Raw genomic sequence first — 18,645 nt, 5'->3', positions numbered from 1 at the left:
GTACTACCCACACTAATACACCCTCACACCTCCCCTACTACCACCTGTTCTACCCACACTAATACACCCTCACACCTCCCCTACTCCCACCTATACTAATACACCCTCACACCTCCCCTACTCCCACCTATACTACCCACACTAATACACCCTCACACCTCCCCTACTCCCACCTGTTCTACCCACACTAATACACCCTCACACCTCCCCTACTCCCACCTGTACTACCCACACTAATACACCCTCACACCTCCCCTACTCCCACCTATACTACCCACACTAATACACCCTCACACCTCCCCTACTCCCACCTATACTACCCACACTAATACACCCTCACACCTACACTACTCACACCTCCCCTACTCCCACCTCTGCTACCCACACTAATACACCCTCACACCTCCCCTACTTTTCCTATACTACCCACACTGGTACACCCTCACACCTCCCCTACTCCCACCTATACTACCCACACCGGTACACCCTCACACCTCCTCTACTTTCACCTGTACTATCCACACTAATACACCCTCACACCTATCCTACTCCCCCCTATACTACCCACACTAATACACCCTCACACCTCCCCTACTCCCACTAATACACCCTCACACCTCCCCTACTCCTACCTGTACTACCCACACTAATACACCCTCACACCTCCCCTACTCCAAGCTATACTACCCACACTAATACACCCTCACACCTCCCCTACTCCCACCTATACTACCCACACTAATACACCGTCACACCTCCCCTACTCCCAGCTATACTACCCACACTAATACACCCTCACACCTCCACTACTCCCAGCTATACTACCCACACTAATACACCCTCACACCTCCACTACTCCCACCTATACTACCCACACTAACACACCCTCACACCTCCCCTACTCCCACCTGTACTACCCACACTAATACACCCTCACACCTCCCCTACTACCACCTGTTCTACCCACACTAATACACCCTCACACCTCCCCTACTCCCACCTATACTAAATACACCCTCACACCTCCCCTACTCCCACCTGTTCTACCCACACTAATACACCCTCACACCTCCCCTACTCCCACCTGTACTACCCACACTAATACACCCTCACACATCCCCTACTCCCACCTGTACTACCCACACTAATACACCCTCACACCTATACTATCCACACTAACACACCCTCACACCTCCCCTACTCCCACCTATACTACCCACACTAATACACCCTCACACCTCCCCTACTCCCACCTGTACTACCCACACTAATACACCCTCACACCTCCCCTACTCCCACCTGTACTACCCACACTAATACACCCTCACACCTATACTACCCACACTAACACACCCTCACACCTCCCCTACTCCCACCTATACTACCCACACTAATACACCCTCACACCTACCCTACTCCCACCTGTACTACTCACACTAATACACCCCCAGAGCTACCCTACTCCCACCTGTACTACCCACACTAATACAAACTCACACCTCCCCTACTCCCACCTATCTACCCTCACTAATACACCCTCACACCTCCCATACTCCCACCTGTACTACCCACACTAACACACCCTCACACCTCCCCTACTCCCACCTGTACTACTCACACTAATATACCCTCACACCTCCCCTACTCCCACCTGTACTACCCACACTAATACACCCTCACACCTATACTACCCACACTAACACACCCACACCTCTCCTACTCCCACCTATACTACCCACACTAATACACCCTCACACCTCCCCTACTCCAACCTGTACTACTCACACTAATACACCCCCAGAGCTACCCTACTCCCACCTGTACTACCCACACTAATACACCCTCACACCTCCCCTACTCCCACCTATCTACCCTCACACCTGCCTACTCCCACCTGTACTACCCACACTAACACACCCTCACACCTCCCCTACTCCCACCTGTACTACCCACACTAATACACTCTCGCACCTCCCCTACTCCCACCTGTACTACTCACACCTCCCCTACTCCCACCTATACTACCCACACTAATACACCCTCACACCTCCCCTACTCCCACCTATACTACCCACACCTCCCCTACTCCCACCTGTACTACTCACACTAATACACCCTCACACCTCCCCTACTCCCACCTATACTACCCACACTAATACACCCTCACACCTCCCCTACTCCCACCTGTACTACTCACACTAATACACCCTCACACCTCCCCTACTCCCACCTATACTACCCACACTAATACACCCTCACACCTCCCCTACTCCCACCTGTACTACTCACACTAATACACCCTCACACCACCCCTACTCCCACCTATACTACCCACACTAATACACCCTCACACCTCCCCTACTCCCACCTATACTACCCACACTAATACACCCTCACACCTTCCCTACTCCCACCTATACTACCCACACTAATACACCCTCACACCTCCCCTACTCCCACCTATACTACCCACACTAATACACCCTCACACCTCCTACTCCCACCTATACTACCCACACTAATACACCCTCACACCTCCCCTACTCCCACCTGTACTACTCACACTAACACACCCTCACACCTCCCCTACTCCCACCTCTACTACCCACACTAACACACCCTCACACCTCCCCTACTCCCACCTCTACTACCCACACTAACACACCCTCACACCTCCCCTACTCCCACCTATACTACCCACACTAACACACCCTCACACCTCCCCTACTCCCCACACTAATACACACTCACACCTCCCCTACTCCCACCTATACTACCCACACTAACACACCCTCACACCTCCCCTACTCCCACCTATACTACCCACACCAATATACCATGACACCTACACTACTCCCACCTGTACTACCCACACTAATATACACTGACACCGTCTTCTATATATATGGCAGACATGACATCAACGCACATCTTTAGCTGCTTTGGGATCGGCCACGCAAGCGAACGTGATGTCACAGGTGGAGACCACTTCTGCTGGAGTCCGGCCCAGGTGAGCCCCTTCCTGGATGAACAAGTCACACTGCAAGGATGAAGAGAGAAGAGTGAGACGAGAGCAGCACCTGCGGCCCACCGTATACTAATCAGCCAAGTGAAGGTAAAGTCCAACTTATTTACTGCGCGGTTAAACAAATTGTCTTTACCTTTCTGTTCTCATCTTGATCCCACACTTCACTGTCATTTCCTCCAGATGTTTTCTATTTTAGAGATATAATGGAAATGCATTTTCTCAGGGCTGCTTTCAGAGCAACAAAAATATGAAGCCAGAATTCAGCCCATCTTACATTGAGACAAAGGATGCTGCAGTGATTCCAATGAAGTATGAGATCACACGTGAAGCAGTACATACAGCCGGTATCACATGCATGTGACAAGGCCGGCAGGATTAATGCCACCAGTATGAGAGCAGCCTCTTTTAAAACGACAGAACTGCATTGTGTGTTTTCTTTAGCCTATTGTAGAATACAGGGAGTTCGAAAAGTCCCTCTGCAGTGACTAACCGCTGAGCAAGTATCCTCCCAGAACATCTGTGCTGATATGACAACAAAACTTTATTGACACAAAACAAGCTGTTGCAAAAGAGCCACTGGTGGCTCCGACTCCACACTGACTTTGGGGTTTATTCTGGTTCACTCTTTCTGGCAAATTCCTTCTCAAAAGGACAAAACCATGTGCACTGCAGGTGGGGCAGATGTAACATGTGCAGAGACAGTTAGATTTGGGTGGGGTTTTACTTCAAAGAGATCTATATTGCAGTGTAAAAATAAAGCAGCCAGTATTTTCCCTGCACAGAAACATAACAACTCACCCAAATCTAACTCTCTCTGCACATGTTACATCTGCCCCCACCTGCAGTGCAGCATGGTTTTGTCCATTTAAGAAGGAATTTTTCCAGAAGGAGTGAACCAGAATAACCCCCTTTGTCCCTTTAAACGACGGATCTGCAGCCAGAAACCCACTCACTGAGGAAGGGACTTTTTGAACTTCCTGTATAATTATATAACATGTTCTGTGTGAAATATATAAAGTACGGAGATTCTGAATTACACATATACCAAAATGTATCCACCCAGATAGTTACCTTCTCAGCAGTCCTGTTCCATACAGTCACCGTGTGCCCCATCTTCAGGAGGTTGGACACTATCCCACTTCCCATTAACCCCAAGCCGAGGAAACCGATCCTAACCAAAGGAGAGAAGACAGGATATAACACAGACATCTCTCTATAACAGCTCCGCAGCACGTTTCTAGAAATCTATCGCCATGACGGTGACAAGTCTGCGCAGGGCTCTGGGCGTTAGCCTAGTACTGTGTGACGTGAGCAATTGTTTAGTTGCAGGGGACATACTTTTTGTCTGTGGGAGTGATGCTGCCGTTGATGGCTGTGCTGTCTGCTGCCTGGATGGACGTTGAGCCAGAGTCCTGGATATAGAAAGAGCATTGTTACCAATACACATCAGACGGGACTGGTACTACTTTAGAAGCCTACAATGACATATGCAAAAGGGGGGTACTCACCTCCTCGGACACTTTCAGCCGCTTGCTGATTGCTTGGTATGTGACACTGGGCTGAGGGCAAGAGTCATAATTAGGGACAGGTAAAATATGATCTTCCAAACCACACCCCACTGACCACCTGCAGCGTGATGGAACAATTTGGTTTCATTGAATTACTTCCAAGTAACTAACACACACACACACACACACACACACACACACTCCTCTCTTATGTAGATATAGCTGCAGAAGAAGTATAGCTTTTGCTTCAGAGAGCATTTCCTTTCAACTATGTATTGGTGTGGATAATGGTGAAAAAGCAGATACTGCAGTCATTTGAGCCGCTGTGAGGTCACTGGCCGCCAGTTACTGTATATTCGGTTATCACTACCATAACCTGTGAGGAAAGCCTGGGGTATTTTGGTGAGGATTACTGCAGGTTTTGTCCATGTAGATGATTGGTGTGCACAGGATTAAATATACTCTTATTTCTCACACACACTTTCTCTTTAATCACCAGACAGAAATACATTAGATCAGCAGAAAGTTGGAAGGAAGAATACAGGACTAAGCAGAAGTTGTGTAACAGTCCCAGCTTAAGGACGCTTGGCCTATGGAGGGGGATGGACGGCAACCCCACCACATAACAGCAGGAAGCTCTATGGACACTAGACTTCCTGCTGGTGTTATCATGTATCATGCTGCGGTTGGCCAAAAATGATAGCACGTGCAGCACTTGTTGTACAATAAGCTCTGAGACCGTTTGTGACAGCGATCAATGTCTTCCCCTGTCTGACAACTGTGGCTTAGCAGTGATCACTGGACCATTACACCAACAGTCAATAAACACTCTGTTGTTCTGGACAAAACCGAACCGGTGTGATAAAATGTCCGATTCTGTATAGTTATACTAAATACTCCTAGGAGAAGTGAATCTGTCAAAATAGGTGTGAAAATTGGCAAGAAAACATCATAATGACCTGTAATGTTACCTTCTACAGGCATTTTTTTTCTTTACACTTTATTTGAATGTATATAACAAATGTGAGCGATGCTGGTATTTTTAGCTGATATTTTCCGCATCTCTCACAGAGTTGTCAACACTCAAAGTGTTACAGGCCTTTCCTATCAAACGCATGGTCTTTTATTTTAAGAAAAAAGGAGAGAACATTACCCATCTAAAAAGGGCTCTTTGGATAAAACCACCCCACACAGTTTGTTTTGTGATTGACCAGAGGAGGGAGCTAGAGCAATGCTAGTACCTTTTTCAGCACCATCTCCGTGCCTAGTGTTCTGTGACTGTGCATCAGCCAGCTGTCACCTGCTGTATCTTCCTGCAGTGGGAAACAAAATCACATTGATCAGGCTACAAGTTAACAACACCGCGAGGAATCACTACAGTACATAGAGACCAGTCGCCTAGGACCCGCAACATACAGATGTGTTGAGCGCAGTAAGGAAGGCGGAACCAGCTGAAGTGAGATCCCCCCTCACCTGCTCCGGCCAGGATGGCAAGCTCTTCATAGTAACCTCTTGTAGCACTGCCCCCCAACCCCATAAGGTTTATACAAATATATAGCATATATATCTCCAACAGAAGAGACTCTCATGCCTTTATTGCAGCAGTGAGCTCATGTAGAACGCAAGCCTTTCCTCCATCAGCTAGTACACCACTGGCCAGATCTGGGCACACAGACAGGAACGCATGCAAACTCTCTGGTAGGCATTCTGGGCTGCGTGCAGAAGTGTAATGGCGACCGGGATCCCCTTGGTACAGACGGTCAGTGGCATTTGTACACATTGTGACTGGACTAGAACATAAGCGCGTTTATAAGGCATCTCTAGGACTACATTACAGTCCGGTTCTTAAAAAGGCACTGACAATATGGAACTATAAAGGGAACTAATAATAAATCTTAATACTTGAAGCCTTCTTAACATCTCAGAATGTATGGACCCCGATATCTGTGCTTCTCTCCCACTGGGCAGGAGTGATGTCCATGACAAGCAGTTGGGGGTCTCAATTGGAGGTCACTGGGATTGATGGAAGTAAAACAATTGGTTACATCCATGTAATCTGATGTCATATCAGGAAGCTGACAACAGTGGGTTTAAGGTTCAAGAACGGCAAATGCTGCGTCCAGACGAACAGGCCGGAGTAGTGTGATGGTAACCGTTTCAACATGGATGGGTCTCAGCACAGCCACCTGGGTGTTCAGCGGCACAAGTCCAAACATGCCACGAAAAGCGTCCCCCTGTGATGTTGGGAGAAGCTTTGGAAACATATGTAGTTGTCATGCTGGAGTTGGTTTAGTAAAATACCGGCATCTCAACTAATGTGGGCAGACTGGCGCCGGAACTCAAACAGAATGCTGGCATTGAAATCCCAACTGCTGAGTGACCAGGGTAGGCACGGGTGGTGGGGCAACGAGGACTTAAGGATCTGAATAACGACTGACCGACCCGCGGGGCCACGCATCGGATCAGTATCGGTCCACACCAGGACAGAAAAGGGACCAATCACCACACAATCGGTCGGAATTGGATCTAGATCGATGGGATCAGACCCTTGTCGTCCTGGTGTGTTACCCAGCATAAGGGCTAGGATGTGGGGGGGGGGGGCACTTGGAAGGGGGCGTGGTGTACGGGCAGTTAGGGTCAGGGGTGGGAAGGGAGAGTTGGGTATAATTTCCTGCCAGGATTCCCTCCTTCAGGATGCCAGTGTCTGTATCATGACCACCGATCATCCTGATGTATCCCATGTGAGAGGTGAGCTCTTAATCTAACACCATCTTCCCACAAATAAGAACTGGATTGAACACCTCCCATAGCGTTTAATGCAGCTGTTGTCTGGCTGGCCACGGTTTAGTGGTAAGAGATCTCAGCCAATCACACGCCCTGTGCACTTTGTGCACACAGATCCTGATATCTTTGTACAGTGAGCAAGATACACTCGGGCAGATGTATTAAGCCTAGAGAAGAGATAAAGTGGAGATAAAGTGGAAGGAGAGAACGCACCAGCCAATCAACTCGCAACTGTCATATTTCAAACACAGCTGATTGGTTGGTGCATTATCTCCTTCCACTTTATCTCCAGTTTATCTCTTCTCCAGGCTTAATACATCTGCCCCAATGTAACGGCCCTTCCTTTAGGGTTAAGGCCCCCATACATTAGGCCGACTTGTCCTTAGGACAAGTCGGACCCAATACTCCTGTGAGCCGCCCGGCAGCTCCCCGGGAGGCTCACATACAATTTGGCACTTGATGAGCCAAATTTTACATGTGATAAATCGCTTGCAATTTATCACATGTACGGGGAGCTGCAGCGGGCGGTGAGGGGCATGGGGGCCGGTGGTGATCAGGGGCAGCAGTGGGGCGGGCAGCGGGGGTACTGAGTGCTGAACTGGGGGCGGTGTGGTCAGCAGCAGGGCTCATCAGGGGGACGCCGGAGTGGGCAGCGGGTCCTGACGCTGTAACTAGCCGGCGGCGCCTGTGTGTGATGATCTGGCCGGGCGCTGTGATCATTCACATATATCATTCATTCAGCAGCGCTGCGGGACGGACGGGGCCGGGCAGTGGCGGGTATTATATTTTTAAAACACCTGTCAAATGACTAGCCGTTCTCTGATTGGCTGAGAGCTCTCAGCCAACGGTCAGTCATTGGCTGAGAGCTCTCAGCCAATCAGAGAACAGCTAGTCATTTGACAGGTGTTTTAAAAATATAATACCCGCCACTGCCCGGCCCCGTCCGTCCCGCAGCACTGCTGAATGATATATGTGAATGATCACAGCACCCGGCCAGATCATCACACACAGGCGCCGCCGGCTAGTTACAGCGTCAGGACCCGCTGCCCGCTCCGGCGTCGCCCTGATGAGCCCTGCTGCTGACCACACCGCCCCCAGGTCAGCACTCACCGGCGCCGCCAGCTAACAGGGAGGTCGGACGTGATCGTATGTACTGACCGTCCGACCTCCCTGATCCGATCCGATGCGCACGGGACCGCGCATCGGATCAGATGTCACAGTCCTGCTATTTTACAAAGTGCCGAAATCGGGTGAAATCGTCCCAAAATCGCGTAGTGTATGGGGGCCTTTAGACAAGAAACCACATACAGGAAATAAAGTGTCAATCATACTGGCCCCTCGCCCCCCCCCCCCCCCAAAAAAGCAAGAAAATAAAATCAAAATGGACTGGTTTTCTTTTGGGTACACGTACACATTCCCATGGGGTGTCTTCCACAACCTCCTGCAAAAGTAACTGATCATATTTCTATGGGTGTTGGGCTTCTGACACCAAGTGCAGTGAGGCAATGGCTGCTAGCCATGACAGGTGAATAATTAGATGGTTACTGTGCGCAGACGCAGCCAGAGAATCGTACACAAGCCGAGCTGGAGGAAACAGCAGCACAGAAGCTCACAGGGAAGGCGGGGTGGGGGCTTGGGGTTTCGGGTAAAGGTCAGTAAATTATGGGGTCAGGGAGCTTGGGCTAAAGTACTCTCCGGGAATAGGGGGGGAGGGGGGGGGGGGCACGGCTAAAGGTCAGTTAAGTGTGTGTGGGGTTGTCAGGAAGCCTCCCAGATGCACACATAGGGAAGGGGGTGAGCTAAAGTTTAGTAAACAACATCAGTCCCAACTTCATCTTTATGATCAATTCAACTTTTTCGGATCTCTTGATGGAATTGGATGGTCGATATCAGGACTTTCCGACACCCGATTGTCGGTGCTTTGAATACTAACAGTCGGAAGCCGGTGAAAACAGACAGGAATCAGACTGTCGGAACATCCTGACAGTCGGAATCCCAGATTAAATACACCACTAAAGCAGGTATGGATACATGTTACATGTCTCACAGTGAATGGTTGCATTCATAAAACTTACAATATATAAATATATATGAATGTATTTAGCTATTTATCAATGTTGCCTATTCTATGCTTCCAGCCATCACCAGGATATGCGCTCTATAACAGAGGTGGAGAGCAGCCGGCGCACCTCTCACACCCAGCTATAACGTAGAACTGGCCCATCAGCCAATAGCACGGGAGCAGTCAGCTGCAGCGTTTACAGGGAGAGCTGCGTTCTCAGTGACTATGAGGCAGACCAGTAAAGACAGGCACACACCCTGCTGCATTGGAACCTCAGGCCATACTCTTCGGTCAGCCTGTAACCCAATCACCCAAACTGTAGTGTGATAACACAGAGGCATAACTGGCAGTGGAGAACCTTTCAGTAACCAACATTCGGGGGGGGGGGGGAACCTATTCTGATGGCACATTCCTGGAATGGAGCGGTCGGATGCTAAAAGCACAGAGGTCCAGACATGGCCTCAGGTCTGCTCTTGCATGCTTGCGTGGCCTACCTTCTCGGTCTGGCTGAGCAGGAAGTGCTGGAAGTGAGGGTCATCCCGGGAACGCTGCAACCGAACAGAGAGAGAAACTGAGATGCTTCCCTCTATAGCAGGACAACACTATCACCACAGCACCAGGGTGAGAGGAGCCAGGAGCTTCCACCAGACAGGAGGCACCGGGGAGCACCGCTCTAGTGTACACGCACTGTCTGCATCAGGACTTGGAGATCTAGTTCTGTAATAGGACTGTGGAACACACAGGCATCCAGGATAGCTGTGACTGATGTGAGCAGGTACTATGCTCTGCACAGCACTGCGTACAATGTGATGGAAGAAGGTACAGCACTGCCTACAATGTGATGGAAGGTGGCACTGAGCAGTAACCTGTAAGCTCCTCAGTACAGAGTATCCCCATTATGGCAGAGCTGGCCAGTCACCGCACGCATTCCATCCTCTCACATTAAACATTTCCTGCATGTAATAACAGTATGTGGGTCAGGGGTTCCCAAAGTCTGTCCACAAGGCACCCTAAGTGATTTACTGATTCTGGGAGTTTTAGTGAAGATTGGATGTTGCCAGCGGCGGATCCAGAGGTGGGGCTGCAGCAAAGTCCAAAACCCACTGCCAGTGAGTCCGTGTGGAATGGCAGTTGCTGTACCCTCCTCTATTTGAATTTTGAACTGGGTACTTGTTTAGTTTCACGGCGGCAGATAAATTGCTTCCCCTTGCGGGGCTCGCTGCGCTCGGCACAGAATACATGTAAAGTAATCCACGTCCGCTCGCCACGCTATATAATATCAACTCCATGCGTAGTGGATAGTGGGGTTATGAACAGGTACAAAATCGCATGCAATATATCTGCCGCCGTGAAACTAAGTACCTTGAACTGTACTGCAGCCCCTGCCCTCTGGATGTTGCTATGGGCAACCAATCAGAATCTACTTATTTATAACATTCTAGAAGATAATAGATATAATCTGATTGGTTGCCCATAGCAACATCCCATCTTCTGTTGAACTCCTATCTTTCTAAATAAACACCTAACAGTCCAGGTTTTCATGCTGTTACCCAACTGAGCTTAGTTATAGATAGTGTTCCCTCTAGGCTGTTTTAGAGGGGCGCTACGCCATGCCCGATTTTTAACGTGCAAAACACACCCTGCCCCTCTAGCAGTGCCCCGCTAAATGAGCCTGCCTCTGACCCCGCCGGTGTGACTGGTGAAGCCCAGCACCACTGTAGATGGCGATTCCCGGTGCTTCCCCGGCAGTGCAGAGACCGCGGAGGGGCCGGGCCCGCCCCCTTTAGTGACAGTGCGGCCCTTTTGTGACATTGGCGACCCGGGACCGCCCACAACAGTAACGTCGGTAGGCCCGGTCCACCCCCCTTACGCTGCCCCCGTGCAGCAGCCGTCTGCCCGCCCGCCACTGTTCCTAGAAGGAACACCAAAGGCCCCCATACACCAAGGCGATTTGGTCAGATTTTGGCCGATTGCGACCAATCGGCCTGTTACATCGGACCAAATTGTCCCTCCCTGACATGCCGTCGGGTCCGTTGCGCGGTGCCGTGCGCATTGGACCCGACCACCTGTTCCTCCTGGCTGTGAGGCTAGCGGGAAGCAGGGACGCATGCGATCCATCACAACGGCTCGCAGGATGTCCGTACACTGCTGCGAGACACCGCAGGCAGTGTATGGGCACCTTAACAGATATAGGAGTTTGAGTGAGGTATTAAGTCACCTGTGCTCAAGCATGAGTTTTCTTAAAATTTAGACTGTAAGGGCATCTTTAGGATACGGTTAGGGAACCTCCCATGTGGGCTAAACCAGTGTCTATGACAATGCAGTGTCAACCATTATACCGACCACATTGTACAGACGTGTCCTTATTTCCCAGACACAGGCACACGCGCACCAGGGCAAGCTTGTATGTCCATGGACGCAAAGCCAGACCAAGAACTTCTAGAGATTATAGTCATCTACAGAAGCAGCACTGTTTGCTAGGGATACGCATCACCTCCAGCACACCAGGTGTCCTCGGGTCTTAGTGAGTTTGTGGGCTGTGAAATTTATACACTGTGGTTCAGCATGCAAAATGGCCGCCACCAGTGTGTATGGAGACAGGTGCAGCTAAGCAGAAGGCAAAGCACATGAACGTCTAAGCACACCATCTCCTTACCCGGTGTAAAGCTTACATAGCGCTATTCTGAATACAAAGAAGTGCAGCCAATGTGTCCAGTAAGATACAGGTAGTGGAGCAAAACCCAAACACCACAGGATGGGAGGACACCGTGGGGCAGCTGTATCAAGCCATGGAGAGGGAGAAAGTGGGGATAGAAACGGTCAGCTAATCAGCTGTCATTTTTCGAATACAGCCTGTAACATGGGAGTTCTATGCTGACTGGCTAATCCTTTAGCTCTCTCCACTTTATCACCTGCGAAGGCTATGTGCATCTTCCTCCATATAGCCTGTGTACACCCTGGCATGGAGTCTGCCTATGTCTGAGGTGGGGAAATAGGCACCCGATGACAGATGGAAAGTGTGGATCTAGACCAGGGCTGGGCAACACCGGCCCTCCAGATGTTAATGAACTACACATCCCAGGATGCTTTGCATTAGTTTTGCTATGTGGCCATGCTGAAACTGATGCAAGGCATGCTGGGATGTGTAGTTCATCAACATCTGGAGGGCCGGTGATGCCCAGCCCTGTTCTATACTATACCACAGGTGGCGAGCGGCGTCCAGCCTGATGAGCATATGGAGAACACACCTATGGGCAAGTACACATGGTGAGCGATAGTGGACCCCCATCTTCCAGGAAAGAAATAATGCACGTTAGGGGTGAGGATTACATAGTGCTCCACACTGACCTTGCCTAGATGACAGGACCCAAATGGTATCAGGAACATGTGTCACACCACAGTACGATCCCCCCCCCCCCCCCCAAGTGCTGAGGGTTATAGTTTCTTACAAAGGCATGCAGGAAACATGATGAAGGGCAACCCGCCAGCCTCCAGTACCCAGTAGTCTAATCACTGACAATACTGCTCTGTTCTATGGACTCCTCACAAGACATACTGTACCAAACCTGACTGACATCACTTCCTGATCTCCTCCTGCAGCCATGCCAACCATAAGCCCAACATCTCTATCCATGACCATACCATCAGTCATATCTAAATCGCTTTCAGTGTTCTCTGCATCCACCACCTCTATCAGATGGAGACTACAAGGCTCAGCCAATAGCCAATCGAAGTTCCCAACCTGACATCTGTATTTGTTACCATAAATAATTATTCCACCATCTTCCACAGGCAGATATCTTAACAGTCTCTGCTTGGGGTATTGGAGAACTCGATTATGCTATCATCATCCTATGGCAGAGACCCCCATTCCCCCCTCCAGACTTGCTGGCTTCTCACCTGCCCAGGTGGCCCAAGGCATAGCAGAAGGACCACTCGACACGGTCCAATAGGGACAATGTTAACGGTGTGTATGCACAGCTTGATTGGTTAAGAGACCCAGGGCCGCCTTACCCAGGATAAACCATGAGTGTGTACCACCGGACTGTCAGAGGGAGCGCCAAACCTTACTTCATTCTCTGGCTGTTCTAGTCTCCAGTGTCTCCAACCTGAAACCCTCTGCCCAATAGTAAGGGCCAGTGGGAAATAGCCAACACTACCCAGGAAGGGTGTCCACACTTGCCCAGAAGTAGGCAGTTCCAGGCGTTTGCGTAGGAGCAGCGAGTTACCCGCCCACCTCTTAGCAGTGGGAGGACTCTAACAGGTGGGTACTGATATGAGGGAATCCCTAGGGATGTATGACCAGAATCTGTGATCACCCCTCTATATAATAAAGCAGGCCACTGGTTCCAGGTCAGTAACTGCAGAGCCCTACCACCTCCCTATTCCCTCTCTGTCCAGTATTAATTGATCAGGGTGTTAGTTCCCCAATGTGAAGTGCACAGGTATATGTGGTGCTATATAATGAATATGGTCGGGGTGTGTCACTTCCCAGGTGTTTACTTCTTGCCCGCTACCTGTATCTCTTACAATAATGGGCAGGAGCATATCACCTGCAGCCACAAGCTAGGCAATGTCCCCCAGCCAGTTGTCCGGTTACTATCCGTGATGCACACTACTGCGCGCCTTAGTCCACCAACACCGTGACAGACAGCATCAGGAGTTACTATGGGCGCAGTACCTACTCTTACCTCACTTGTGGGCGGGGGCCAGCTGAAGCGGGACACTGTTTTCATTGCCAGCTTCTTCAGGGAACTCGGCTGTGGGGAGGTGGTGTCCTAAAAAACCCCAGAATGCAGAACATTAGCCACAGTCACCTCTGTATTCCAGACTCCATGTGTGTAAAATGTGCAGGTTCTCTTCATTAACTTATCAATATAAACCCCAACACATGCAGATATGGCAACAGCTCAGTCACACCACTATATCAGCGTAATACCGGGGGTCATACCGTTATCAGTCACACCACTATATCAGCGTAATAACCGGGGGTCATACCGTTATCAGTCACATCACTATATCAGCGTAATAACCGGGGGGTCATACCGTTATCAGTCACACCACTATATCAGCGTTATACCGGGGGTCATACCGTTATCAGTCACACCACTATATCAGCGTTATACCGGGGGTCATACCGTTATCAGTCACATCACTATATCAGCGTAATAACCGGGGGTCATACCGTTATCAGTCACATCACTATATCAGCGTAATAACAGGGGGTCATACCGTTATCAGTCACATCACTATATCAGCGTTATACCGGGGGTCATACCGTTATCAGTCACATCACTATATCAGCGTAATACCGGGGGTCATACCGTTATCAGTCACATCACTATATCAGCGTAATACCGGGGGTCATACCGTTATCAGTCACATCACTATATCAGCGTAATAACCGGGGGTCATACCGTTATCAGTCACATCACTATATCAGCGTAATAACCGGGGGTCATACTGTTATCAGTCACATCACTATATCAGCGTAATAACCGGGGGTCATACCGTTATCAGTCACATCACTATATCAGCGTAATAACCGGGGGTCATACCGTTATCAGTCACACCACTATATCTGCGTAATAACCGTGGGTCATACCTTTATCAGTCACACCACTATATCAGCGTAATAACCGGGGGTCATACCGTTATCAGTCACACCACTATATCAGCGTAATAACCGGGGGTGATACCGTTATCAGTCACATCACTATATCAGCGTAATAACCGGGGGTCATACCGTTATCAGTCACATCACTATATCAGCGTAATAACCGGGGGTCATACCGTTATCAGTCACATCACTATATCAGCGTAATAACCGGGGGTCATACCGTTATCAGTCACATCACTATATCAGCGTTATACCGGGGGTCATACCGTTATCAGTCACATCACTATATCAGCGTAATACCGTTATCAGTCACATCACTATATTAGCGTAATACCGGGGGTCATACCGTTACCAGTCACATCACTATATCAGCGTAATACCGGGGGTCATACCGTTATCAGTCACATCACTATATCAGCGTAATAACCGGGGGTCATACCGTTACCAGTCACATCACTATATCAGCGTAATAACGGGGGTCATACCGTTATCAGTCACATCACTATATCAGCGTAATACCGGGGGTCATACCGTTATCAGTCACATCACTATATCAGCGTAATAACCGGGGGTCATACCGTTATCAGTCACATCACTATATCAGCGTAATACCGGGGGTCATACCGTTATCAGTCACATCACTATATCAGCGTAATAACCGGGGGTCATACCGTTATCAGTCACATCACTATATCAGCGTAATAACCGGGGGTCATACCGTTATCAGTCACATCACTATATCAGCGTAATAACCGGGGGTCATACCGTTATCAGTCATATCACTATATCAGCGTAATACCGTTATCAGTCACATCACTATATCAGCGTTATACCGGGGGTCATACCGTTATCAGTCACATCACTATATCAGCGTAATACCGGGGGTCATACCGTTATCAGTCACATCACTATATCAGTGTAATACCGAGGGTCATACCGTTATCAGTCACATCACTATATCAGCGTAATACCGTTATCAGTCACATCACTATATCAGTGTAATACCGGGGGTCATACCGTTATCAGTCACATCACTATATCAGCGTAATACCGTTATCAGTCACATCACTATATCAGCGTAATACCGGGGGTCATACCGTTATCAGTCACATCACTATATCAGTGTAATACCGGGGGTCATACCATTATCAGTCCCGTCACTATATCAGCGTTATACCGGGGGTCATACCGTTATCAGTCACAACACTATATCAGCGTAATACCGGGGGTCATACCGTTATCAGTCACATCACTATATCAGCGTTATACCGGGGGTCATACCGTTATCAGTCACATCACTATATCAGTGTTATACCGGGGGTCATACCGTTATCAGTCACATCACTATATCAGTGTTATACCATTATCAGTGACATCAATATACATACTGGGGATCACACTTATCAGTCAGAGGCATATACCACGCACAGACTATAATATACCAGTGTGTACAAATAACTTCCTGCTTTGTACACGAACAGTACAATTGTCTATAAGACATTCTATGTTCTGATCATCGGATTCAGACAGCGTCAGGTGAGATATCCCCTAGGTTACCAACCACAGTCACATTCCTGGTGCAGGCGCTCTAACAAAGATCTTTTTTCCAGTTGCGGCATTTGGAGGAACAGACATATGCACTAGGAATCTTACTTTATTTGAAGCAATATGCATCCAGATGCATACACATGGGGCCGCGCCAGCTGCTGTAACCCAGCAAAGTTATCTCATTAACATCTTGTGTATTGGGCCCCATACAGGTGAATTGCCGGTGCTGGCAGAAGGATTGCACACGCTGGTGTCATTTCCAGTGGTTTTACCAATGTGTCCCATTAATCGGTCGGACAGATTGAGAGCCCATTATAATTTAGGATGAAAATTGCATTCGGCTTCTACTAAATTGCCACACAGAACAAGGAGAATGCAGATGTGCGCCTCTAAATAGGAAACCCTTCTCACCTGCAATAGAACACCCAGGCCTCGGTACTCCCATGTAATTACTGCCAAATATATGGGCCCACCAACAGCGACCAGATGACCTCATCTGCTGGGTCCCTAACACTTGTGTTGCGTGTTACAATAAGATGCCCCTGAGCAGCCACACCACCCCAACCCCGGGGCACACATTGCATCAATTCTTTATAATGTAACAAACCTCTCACTAGTGTGATGTCTTGTGTCGGCCTGGGAAGTCTCAGGCTCTGAACTTGAACCTTCAGTGTTAGAAACCTTCCAGATGAGGTCACCTTGCCAAAATGATCCTAAGCACCTCAAGGTTACTCTATATTATAATCACTCTGATTCGCAGTGCTTATTAATCAGTGTGCACCTGCATGGTCTCTTCTTATCTGTGCGGAACTACAAGTCTCAGCATAGTAGCGCCTCTCATCAGTATTAGAGTGTGCAGTCCAAGGCTTACCCCCCATATACTGAACTACCCAAATTACACAAAGCTGATCACAACTGACAAGACTGAATGCAACAAGACATGGCAGCGGGCGTTACATAATTACCAATAGGAAGGAACCATACAGGTTTAGTGACCACACCCATATCCTATAACATTATCTGTTGTCTCCATCTACTGGAAGTCTCGGGAGTTACACACCTTGTCCTCCTTGGGCGGCCTTCCACGTTTGCGCGGACTCTGATCATTGGGCTTCTTCTGGGCCTTCTTAGTGCCAGGGGTTGAGGCCTTCTTGCGTTCCCCGGTGGCCTTCTTAGTCTTCGCTTCCCCTTTCTTGCCTTTGTCATCACCGGCATTCTGTGACATGGTAGAGAGAGAAACATTGGCTGTCACCGGGTTCCATAGTAACAGAGAGAAACCGTGACCTACGCTACATCAAGGATATGGACACAAAGAACAAGTCATTTCCGGAATATGCCTGCGCTATATAATGTTAATCATTGATTTCAGAAGCCCAGCACAATACACATTCTACCATAACATTAGAAATCCATTTGCTAGATTCACATTAAGTAGATGCATCAGACCTCAGAGTGCGGAGAAGTTGGCCATCAGCTTCTGAGTAGCATTTATCAGAAAACAATTGGCTTTTATGGGCACCTCCACACTTTCCACGGAACGATACATCTGACCCTAGGTAGGAGTAATTAGCCTGACGCTAAGCTAGCAATCCTACTGACATTAAAACTTAATGACTATTGCGATCAGGCATGAGAACTTATGGGTCCTACAATCGTAGCGATATACCAGGGTTCTCACCGGAGAACACACAACGCTGTGTACTGAGCATTCTAGCATCGCTCAGAACATTCAGCGGGGTTGTTACAGGTGTAGGACCCATTAGTCTATCTAGAGATGGATGCCAGTTTCTCTCTCACCAAGTGTTAGTACATCTCCCCATGTCATATAGCCGGAGTATGAGGTTGGTTTTTCAAAAAGCAAAAAAATCATAGAACAGCCCTATATTATTTCTGTAAAGTAGAATTATTTTCAATGTGAAGCCTTAACAAAGATGGAACACATCAATCCCATTTGGAATGGTCATGTATGTCCCCTCCACATACCAGTCTCAAAGTGGGATTTAGGTCAAGGCGATCAGCTGTTTCCGGAAAAGCACACTGCATCCAAGTTTTTCAGCTTACCCCATAAAGGTGCCATTAGTCCTCCATGACTGCA

General features: G+C 48.8%; 2 protein-coding genes across 2 annotated transcripts in view; both read right to left on the bottom strand.

Annotated features, from left to right (window-relative positions):
• The window catches only part of ROGDI (rogdi atypical leucine zipper), a 72,124-nt gene that overhangs the window by 38,670 nt on the left and 14,809 nt on the right, over positions 1-18,645 (bottom strand). The gene's annotated exons all lie outside the window — the stretch shown is intronic.
• LOC146020408 (cytokine-like nuclear factor N-PAC) overlaps positions 1-18,645 on the bottom strand; it is a 36,165-nt gene that overhangs the window by 5,197 nt on the left and 12,323 nt on the right. Inside the window, exons 5-13 of the mRNA XM_083153514.1 lie at positions 17,611-17,766; positions 14,074-14,160; positions 9,877-9,930; positions 5,778-5,849; positions 4,537-4,587; positions 4,367-4,440; positions 4,100-4,199; positions 3,162-3,215; positions 2,930-3,040 (exon numbers count right to left, since the gene is read on the bottom strand). Of these exons, the coding sequence (XP_083009640.1) occupies positions 2,930-3,040; positions 3,162-3,215; positions 4,100-4,199; positions 4,367-4,440; positions 4,537-4,587; positions 5,778-5,849; positions 9,877-9,930; positions 14,074-14,160; positions 17,611-17,766 (759 nt within the window). The remainder of the gene's footprint in view (positions 1-2,929; positions 3,041-3,161; positions 3,216-4,099; positions 4,200-4,366; positions 4,441-4,536; positions 4,588-5,777; positions 5,850-9,876; positions 9,931-14,073; positions 14,161-17,610; positions 17,767-18,645) is intronic.

The sequence above is a fragment of the Crinia signifera genome, chromosome 7 (genome assembly GCF_055691185.1).
Source record: "Crinia signifera chromosome 7, ASM5569118v1, whole genome shotgun sequence".
NCBI lineage: Eukaryota > Metazoa > Chordata > Amphibia > Anura > Myobatrachidae > Crinia > Crinia signifera.
The sequence above is the reverse complement of the archived record's forward strand: the minus strand, read 5'-3'. Positions and strand labels throughout refer to the sequence as shown.